The sequence below is a fragment of the Anarhichas minor genome, unplaced genomic scaffold (genome assembly GCF_050575085.1).
Source record: "Anarhichas minor isolate MPS153535 unplaced genomic scaffold, ASM5057508v1 ptg000062l, whole genome shotgun sequence".
In the NCBI taxonomy this organism is placed as follows: domain Eukaryota; kingdom Metazoa; phylum Chordata; class Actinopteri; order Perciformes; family Anarhichadidae; genus Anarhichas; species Anarhichas minor.
Genome location: NW_027466508.1, coordinates 7,067,118 through 7,077,447, shown reverse-complemented (window position 1 = coordinate 7,077,447; position 10,330 = coordinate 7,067,118). Strand labels below are relative to the sequence as shown.

The window sequence follows — 10,330 nt, the reverse complement described above, 5'->3', positions numbered from 1 at the left end:
GCTAGGTTATTCATTAAAGCATTTACTTGTACTGACCTGTGGATGATGAAAGAATATACAGAACAAAACACTATTAGTGGCCTAGGCAAAAAAATATACTGCATTGTGTTCCTTTTATTCTTACCTTCATCCTTTGTTCCTTCCTCTTCCTCTGTGGTCTTAAAGTGAAGAAGAAAACCTTTTATATGTATCACAGAAGGAGGGAACAAAGGAAAGAAGATTTGTGCACAATTTCAAAACATCTGTGGACTAAAGAGAGAATTTTGGAGGATTTTAATGTTTTGTTTCTAAACGGTCGAATGGATGAAAATACACAAGCAAAAAAAAAAAAGGAATGAACCAATTGACTACATGGCTGATTGAAAGCAATAACATTCAGAAAGAGACTCAGACTGATGCAGATTGTACTGGCCAAATCAGTGGCTAGTTCAATTGGAGCCAAATATAGCGCAGAGAAGGATTTCCATTAGGAGACTGTGATTAGAGTGTCCACATGGAATATCACATACAAATCACTGCAATACATTTTTTTTTGTATTTCCAATTTGTCCTTGAACATGACTCAGGGCAGGAAAAACTGCCCGGTGTTGTGTATTATTGAGAATCTTGATCGCTAATGATTGTAAATGACTGCTGGCGTGGGTTTGTCTATTTCATTAACGGGACAGAGTGATGACAAAGCTTGCCTTGCCAGTGACCCGAAGCCTTATATTAGCTTACTGACTCAACACTTCAGATGGAAATAGAGGCTTCAACCCCCCCAAGTCACATACGCTGACAACCGAGATGAGAAGAATTTCTGTTCACTAATATGAATGTGTTTCCTAAAACATCAGTTCTTTTTTTTCTTTTTTTTTCATTACGCTGTTTCCCACTTCTTACAGGGTGTAAATAGAAATAATAGAGTGCATCTATACTGACCATTCTACTTTAAAAATGATAGGGTCTCATAATAAAAGCCAACTGTACATTTTTGAACTGCTCATAATGTTTGTTTTGTCGCACAGACAGACACATCATGAGAACAGAGTATTGATTAGTATTAATTTAATCAGGGAAATGGTTTGAAGATACACTAAAGAACACATCTTCAGAGTAAATAAGACGCTGCAGTGTATTCCCAACGTATCATGAGAAACCGAATTGAAATGTTACAGACAGAAATCAGGAGTTAACCACAATACAAAACCCACATCAGAACAGTAGTGAATGTTCCATCCCTCGACCTTTATATAGCACTGAAGAGTGATGTCTGTAAAAATGTGAGTTTTTACAAACAGGTAAGAGAAGAAAGGAAGTGAAATCACAGTCATATGTAAAGAAAAAGTCTGGCATTATTCCACATTTTTCTTATTGTCAACAAATCCCATTAATGGACCAAAATGAACGTGTTAGTCCTTTTCTCAAGACTTTCTTGCTTCTTTATTTGGTCGGTGGCACTCAGACGTGAGACCATTCGGTCAAACCAAAGATGGGGTCACAATCATAGATTTCCAAAAACAGCTGGGCACTGTATCGTTTTTAGAAAACTTTAGTCAAACAGGAGTGACCGGTGCATTTGCTGGGGACTATTTTCAGCTGTGGATTACTACACATGTAATACATATTGAACCATTGAGTGATTAGAGCAGCAGGACGGTGTATGTTATTGACTCAAAACAAACTACAGTGCCCATGTTCTTTGTTATGAAGGCACATGTCGCATATATGCAACAATGTGGCTCATCGATGTGTTTCTAATAGCTTTGGGGAATAATAAAAATAAATGTGAAAAATAATAGATATGGCTTTGGTTACACAACCAATACTTGTTGTTAGGATGAACTCATTGTTGGTTTTGGTCTTTTTGTGGGATTTGTTGACAGTAAGAAACATGTAGACTATCACAAGCCTCATCCTTCAGGGGAAAGAAGGAGGAGAGGTCCCTGTTTATTGTTAAATATCAGGAGAAGCAGACAACATTTCACAGGAGGACACAAATGTTTTGGAAGAGCTTGTCTCACACCGTTGGATACAACCTCCATGGCAACGGCGCCTCTCCCTCTCCATGCATAATTATTGCTTTGAATTTATGCCATTTCATTGCAAAATCCATTGGAACAATCTATTGAGAACTCACCAAATAAAAGCCCTCATGTATGAGACTAATTGAACACAGACAATGGAGAGAGGAGTGAATGAAAGCTCATTGAGCACATCGAACAAACATTTAAATTAGATCACATCAGTACAAAACAGTTTTGTGTGTATCTTCACTTTGTGGTTTTATACATGTAGCTGGAGGGGGACAAATCTGTGGATATAATAACAGACCACACAATCGGACGATGGGGCGATTTAGTAATAGATGAAGATTTTGGGGGGAAAGCCTTGGTGGGGAGGAGAGTTTCAGTTGCATTTGCTCATGCAGAGCAACAGCTCCATGCGCAGAGCGATGCGTGTGTGCCATCCGAGGGGGAGGATGCGGATGTAGCGCGTGACGATGGGCGGCCGCAGCAGGTTCTGCACGGACGAGGAGCGGTCAGAATTTCCATAAAACACCTGAGAGAGAGAGAGAGAGAGAGAGAGAGAGAGAGAGGAGAGAAAGGTCAGGATGGTTTCATTTAGACAGACACTAATACAGACTAAATACAGTGCTTTTTACATTAAAGTTACTACAGTTACTATTCATAATTTCAATAATGATTATAATGTAAGGCTGCAGCAAATATTTATTGATTCATCAATGACTTATTAAATCTATAACCCATCAGAAAATAATGAAGAAATCACATATTCAAATTGCTTGTTTTGTCAGAGCAACAGGCCAAAACCAAACGAGTTTTTATTCACAATAATGTAAATAAAAAAGAAGCTGGAACCAGCAAATGTTTGGCCTTTTATGCTTGATTAATGACTTTAACTATTTTTCTGATTGTTGTTCAGTAAAACATATTTAAAACATGTTCAACATTTGAAAAATCTATTATAATAGCAATATATTCATTTCGTAACTGTTCAAGCCATCATTAACGAGATGATAACAGATTTCCATTAGATTTCAGGTCAGTGGTGACCGACATGTCAAGCTTCACATTTTGTTTGTGCCACATATACTCCACAGTTTTTTGACGGGTTCAACTGACCCTGTTGTTTCCAGTTTGGTCTTTGTAATAGATCCAGTTGAGTTTTTCGTCGGTGCGGTACTGAACGCTGTACTTGGTGATCCACTCCTCAGCGTCACAGCGGCCCTGAGTGAGGATCCCCGACACCACCATCACCTCCCTCAGGTCAATCTGCACCCACTGATTGCTGTCCTGGAACTTAGACAGCCAGGCACAGCTGGAGGAGAAACACAAACACTGGACGTAATGCAGCGGTTTGGCTGCTTTACAACACATGCACACATGGTTCAGTTTGACTTGCTGATATTCTCTTAAAGCAGGTAACATAGATGTGTGTAAGGGTGCATAACTAGAGCTGGTTAGATTCCCTTTCTCCCAGCAGACATTTTGACTTGGCATAGAGAAAGCACAGGTGTTACTGATAACATTAACTACGGCTCCCATTCAGGTGTCCCAGTAAGTCATGACAGTGTGATGGAAGTATTGTCGTACATGTGCGTATGTATATATTTCTGATATTCACTCTTTTTATTTGTATTTTGTGGAGGCTTTCATTCTTACCATTATTATCTATTTATTCCCCCCTTTTGTACAAAAATATACAGAGTTAAAGTTTCTCTTCGTGCATTTCTTTTCTTAAAGAGCAACTTAACACCAGGCTAAAACAAACACCTGTGTTTTGCTGCCTTCTCTGGTTGAAAAGTACTCGGTTACACCTGTAACCACGCCCAATAGTGATGTCATGGGGTCTTGAAGTACACCTGTACACCGCTCCAGGCAGGTGAGAAGCCAAGCAGAAGAACCACTGGAGGAGGTCAGCAAACACTTGGTTTCCAGGGATTATTAAAATAGCTAATATGCGCTAACGTGTTCTTATCACTTGTTGCCATGGTAAATATTCACATATTCTGTAGCCTGATGGAGAGCAGTCAGACACCATTGTCGGTAAGTGGAGCCGGACTCTTAACATCAAAATCAGCCATTTATGTGTTTTTCCCACACTGACTGGCATCTAGTAAGTCTCTTGATCGCTGACGACACAGAGATACCTGGTGATAGGTCCTTATACGATTGGCTCACGAGCCTTGTTAGGAGCTGCCACCAAACCTCAGATATCTTTCACAGAGATAAACAAACATTTTGGACCCGTCAGTATTTCTAAAATGAATAATTTACAATCATAATACTTTTTTTTAGGAAAAGCGATAATCTTATTCGCCCACTTTCTAAAATCTGAGCATATATTATTTTTGATTAATGTGTCATATATATATATATATATATATATAAATGTTATCAATAGAACCTTAAATATTCAAGGGGAAAAACAGAAAGCCTTCAACACTTCGCATAACAGCTCCTCAGAGTCAGCAGTTTATTGAGCATATATATTCTTGCACTGCCCACCTTATTTGTATCTTAATGTTTTTAAGCGAGAGCATATTGGCATGTCAACCTTTGATTTTACATCATGAGAGACGGGTTTTAATCTCTCTCTCTTTGACTGCATTTTTTCTGACACTGTTCCTAACAGATGGCTAGTGCCCGACATTTGTTTATTAGGGTTAGAACAGTCGACCATCTCTGCCAAAAATATTTTTGTGAGTTCAAATTCAAACAAATATAGCTTTTGGCAATCTCAGCATTCACTGATGGAGATTAAAAATACATGCAGCTATATAACCGTGCACTTTTTGTTTACGATTTGAAAATAGGACATTTTTTTGTGGAAAGAAAGGTTTACACTTTGGCGTGTACCCACCCGAAGCCCTGAGTGTTGAGCCGGGCCTTGCTCGGGAGCCACGAGGAGAACCAGCCGGTGTACTGGTCTTGGTTGGAGCAGGTGATCTGGTCTGGACTCACCAATCCGGCCTCGAAGCCCAGAGGCTTGTGGTACGGACACTCTGCAGGAGGATCAGAGACAAAGTTATAAAACAGAGGTCTTACTTTAATCTCAAGTAACAGCTAAGCAGTAAAACACGGAGATGTGAGCAGCAAATGATCATCACTATAAGCCTCTCTAGGTGCTTATTTCTCCATCCCTCCATCCTCACCCCTGCCCACTCCCATCCTCACACCCTCCCGCTTCCAGAGCCCCCGTCGTTAGCAGACCCAGTGTGACCCATATCCCATCCTAAAAGCCTGCAATTTAATTCTCCACAGTGAAAGATCAGCGATGTCCATTAGGGCGGCAGGTGGACAGATGGTCATGTTCTACCCTCGACAGCTTTAGCGCCGTGTTGCTCCCATGTTTTGATCTGTCAATCTGCCGTATCACTTCCAAAAACACACCAGAGCAAGTCCTTTGTTGACTTAGTAAATACACATTATAAACGCATGAATGGGAGAGATGAGGGAGCTGCACATGAGTGAGTTTTTTTCTCCCTAAAGTTTCAGAAATAATATCAGCTGTGTGATACATGGAGCAGAAACCTGCTGCGCTTTTGTTTACTACTGGCTTAAGCCTATCTGGCACAGGGTCACATCCTATCTAATCCCCAGTATTACAACGCATACAGCAGCAGCAGCAGCAGCAGCAGCGCCTGTGTGAGTCAGGAGATAAGTGTTTACATAACAGTAATGCGGGTGACTCCATAGTCGGCCCTAATGTATTTCAAGAGTGGAATAAAACATATTCTGATGCCTGAATTAATGGGAAAACCGAGTGGTGCGGCACGATGGATTGAGTTGGAATAAAGTCGGAGGCCGTGCAGGAAAAGTCTGTCTCACTCATCATTTATCATCACCGGGTCCACGTCGTGGTAATTCTGTGATTGTGCGATCGGCAGAGTCTCCTATGAGCACCGTAATCTGATCATCACGATCTGAGATCTACCGTACTTCTTTCTCCTCTCCGTCCCCGGTTGCCATGTGAATTGTGGCTCAGTTGACACACATTGGCGAACTGAGGGAAACACGTTCACTGCACATCAGCTCTGCCTTTCTCTTCTCATCGAGCCTGACATGATTCAAGTCTGATCTTTATATCTCAGGCCTTATGAGGATGCCGTCGGGGCTTTCTGTTTGTGTTTGTTTTTTTGCTTCGCGGGAGATCTCAAAAACAAGTTTGCAGATTTCACAGAGATTTGGTGGAAAGTTAAACCTCAGATTTCCATCTGATGATAAATATGATGTGAACAGCTATATGGATCATTTTGTCAACGGCTGTTTCCAAGCTCAAGAACGAATGAAAAAAACAATCTGCCAAATATTGTGTGTATTTTGATGTAGACCACATTTTCATCATCTTCTCTAATGATGTCCAGCGGAGCATGCCCACCCCTGTGGTGTCAAATCTGGAGTCTAATGCACTCGTGCATGCACACATGCACATATGGAGATTCTCCTACTCTCTGTCTCTATCGCACACATTACATCTCTCCATCCATCTGCATTGTAGATGATTCATGGATTATTGATTACTTGATCTACAGGACTTTAACCAGCAGCTGCATTGATAGTCTATTATTTGCTTAATTTGAATATGTGCAGTTTAACTATTTATATCCTGGTAAATTTACTTTCTTTGGATTTCATAACCCAAACTAAAATATTCGTCGGATTCACAGAAATGAAAGAAAATCGTCAGTTGCAGACCTATTGTATTGTTCACTAGATTTCCAGCAGGATAAAAAGTCAGATGTACAGCGTATGATTCTCGTCCTCGTCCACTCTCTCCGTCGGCTTTGTGAGTTCATTATCTGAATCAAACACTGACATCACAATTAAGTCCTTGTTAGAAGTACTATTATTAGTTTAATGATTCAATTTCATCATCTAATCAACAAAAGTCACTTAATTAGTAGATCAAAGAGTGGCCTCATTAGAAATTAGAAAATTTGTGCTCGGTGTGCAGTAAAGTGCACATGTGATGTGAAATTCATCAGGAATGGTGAAAACAAAATGAACGGGTATATTTCTACGACAGTCACAGGCTACTGGCACAAAAAGAAACAGTGTTTCTTCAGAGAGAGCACGGTATAGATGGTTCTTACCTGGCATGCAGTCCACCCCTCGCACCATGGAAGAGCCGGTCCCGATGGAGGAAAACTCAGTCGGGGACTCACTCCCTTCACAATCACATTTGCAAGACCTGCTGGTCCACGTCTCAGACACTTCCGCCTTGCACAAACACACAGAAACAAAATTTAATAGATGCAATCCAGAGTAGTGTCATCAGAAATGCCAAAAAATATTTGCATAATAAATACCACTATCTTATAATACAGCTGGTTTGCAAAAAAGAATGTAAAAATAATCATTTTAATGGATGAGTGAAAAGACAATGATACAGCAAAGAGACTGAACCTTATAATGTGTCATCTCAGTAGATTTCCAGTGATTTAAAAAAAAAAAAAAATCAATTGACCAAAGTCAACTGTAGAGAGGTTGCTACATTTCAAATTGAGATGTCTCTGGTGTGGCCGATCTAAAAGTGTTTAAAAAACAACAACTCTGAGCTACATATTTTGCAAACACTGCTGATTTTAACACTCTCTACGTGTTCAGTCATCTCTGACATTAATCTGAGTTTTTTTCGTACCTCCTGAGCATGAATGCTGATGAACACTGTTCAGGCAGATGGACAGAAAGAAGAAAAAAAAGACTGTTAGGACACAGTAGTCACCCACTCTAGCAAACAAAATCTGTGCATCAGTCTGTCAATTTAACCACATTAACAATAGGCAAATAAACACAACACAGACACAGAGAATCAAGCATAGTGTCACCAAGGAAAACCTGCATGATAATCTACAGGATTATTGAGGAAATCTGATATATTTTTCAAATTCTCAGTTAGGAAGTAGTTTGTCCTTTGACACCTGAGTTTCAGAGGTTTTCTTCAGCATATTGTCCAGTTTGAGGTGATTTAACTCCTTCAAAGATTTCTGATGTTACAATTCTAAAACACACAGTTCATGGGTTCACAACTCAATAGCAGCACAAGGTGAAAAAGAATGAAGTCGTACCGTTAGCTCCCAGAAGCAGGGCCAGCAGGAAATTATGCACGTAGAGAGCCATCTTCCAACCTGTTCCGAACCAGAGGACACCGACTGTAGACTGAGCAGCCGAGCCACCAGCAGTGATAGAGAGGCTGGATTACAATAATCCACAGGACACTAATGGCCTTACCTAATGCCTTATCTGACAAAGCCCCTCCTACAGCTGTTCAGCCACCACCGTAAACGACCACCATACATTCTGGAAATTACTGCACAGACACAGATGTCAAGTCAAAAATCCTGCAGGAAAAAACAAAAGCCAGTGAGGTCAATGTGACAGATTTGGGTTGTGTGTGCGTGTGCGTGTGCGTGTGCGTGAGAGAGAGTGTGTGTGTGTGTGTGTGTGTGTGTGTGTGTGCTGGAGGGTGGTGATGGCTTATGCTGGGCCTTGTGATCCATATAATTGACCAGAAGGTCGACTTGTATGTAATGCATTTGCATTATCACATTAATTATAATATTTAAGAAAGAAAGAAAGTACAAGAATTGTACATTATTAAATGTATATAATTTAAATGTATTTAAAAATAATGATAAAATTAGAGCCCAACTGATAAGGCAGCTGATATTAGCTTTCACTTATATATTGTTATATGTTGGCCAATACTGTGTATAGTAACAAGAAAGTTCTGCTCCAGAATGTTTGAGATAATTTAGAAACACTGACAAGTTCATTTTTCAACTGTAAGAGTCCCACTCAGAACACATATTGCCAAATTTAAAAAAATTCCAAAATGCTTGTTTATGTTATTTGTTTATGTAAAAACAGATCATATCAGCTGATATTGTTATCAGATTATTTCTTAACTCATTATGAAAATCATTACTGTTGAAAAAGAAAAAAGAAAATAATTGAATTATTGGATAGTCAAATGAATATTAGTCACCATTAAAACAAACAAAAAAGTTGACCTAAGAACAAAATCTGCAAATAATTCAACATCCCAACTTAACTCGAGTAAATATACAAACTTACAGCTGAACGTTTCTAATTATACTGTGAAATGAGAGAAAAGCCGCCAAAAAATTCAAACATAAATGAACAATTTGGCCTCTCTATGAGTTTATTTCTCTGGTCATAAGAATTGTGATGCAATGAGGGAAAAGCCTAAATGTGGAGTTTTTTCCCTTCAGAATAACAAAATAAATGTATTTACAAGATGCAATCACATATCATCTCAACAATAAGACCACACAGCGCATTCAAAAGTTGTAAACAATACTATCTTATATTAAAAAGACTTTTCTATCCTCAGGTAAAGACGTCTCAACTCTCACTGAGGGTTTCACAGCCTGCCAGGTGAACGTAATCAAGCCTAATTAAGCAAAGCTGTCTTCAATTTGTGTTCATCAAAACATCCTTTTCACTCCTCACACACTCTCTGCTGTCATGCCCTCATTCCTGATGGCTTTTTGAAAAAGCTGCTGTAAATCTCATCAGTTGATTTCTTTTTGCAAGTGTTAAGGCTGAGGAGGCAAAATGAAGGCTCGTGTCCGAACCCCGCGCAGGATTCCTCCACAAACAAAGAAACGGAATCGAGGTCACTCGGGTCTCATCTACAGAGCTCATAAAGAGGTAAGAACTGCAGCACGCGCGGTGACTTGCATGGACGTGTGGTGCTTAAAAATTGGCACAACATTCTTGTGTTTCGTGGGATGATTTTAAATATTACAGAAGGTAAAAAAAAAAAAGAAATCATGTCTTTCCAAGTGGACTATGCAGGTTGCAGTAAGTAAGATCATGACAAGAGATAAGTGCATCCCACCTGAAACTTTCATCTCTTCTGCAGGCCAGTCCGGCTGGGATGAGGACTCCAGACTTCTTGGCCAGTCGGCTCAGTTTCCCCAAACCAGTCCTGCTCAGACTGGTGAGCTCAGAGGCTTCCCGGCTGTCCAAAACCAACAGACTAAAAGTGATCACTCTGCGGGAGATCAGTGCTGCTGTCACACTCGTACAACAGAGGATTCATACGAGAGCTGCTGCATGAAGAGTTGGAAAATGTTGATATTTTACTAACTTTTATCATTAAAGAATTTTTATTTTTTAATCTGTTGCCTTCTATGCAAGTATTGCATGCTCATGTCGGTACAATTACATTGAATACTCTCCACAAGCGGTAAGTTACAGGTGATCATTTATGGAAGATTGTTAATGACAAATCGGTTGTTCAATTTAACAAGCTGTAGGGAAACTTAGGGATGGGCTTTGAATGCAAATACCTT

The 10,330-nt window shown here is 39.8% G+C and overlaps 1 protein-coding gene across 1 annotated transcript; it reads right to left on the bottom strand.

The window, feature by feature from the left end:
* Nucleotides 1-2,388: 2,388 nt before the first annotated feature.
* Nucleotides 2,389-8,407, bottom strand: rs1a (retinoschisin 1a). Its single transcript, XM_076077995.1, has 6 exons — nt 8,075-8,407; nt 7,648-7,673; nt 7,100-7,226; nt 4,867-5,008; nt 3,126-3,321; nt 2,389-2,541 (listed from the first exon to the last, which is right to left on the bottom strand). The coding sequence occupies exons 1-6, from the start codon at nt 8,124-8,126 to the stop codon at nt 2,389-2,391; spliced, it is 696 nt and encodes a 231-aa protein (XP_075934110.1). The 5' UTR covers nt 8,127-8,407.
* Between the last annotated feature and the right edge of the window lie 1,923 nt (nt 8,408-10,330).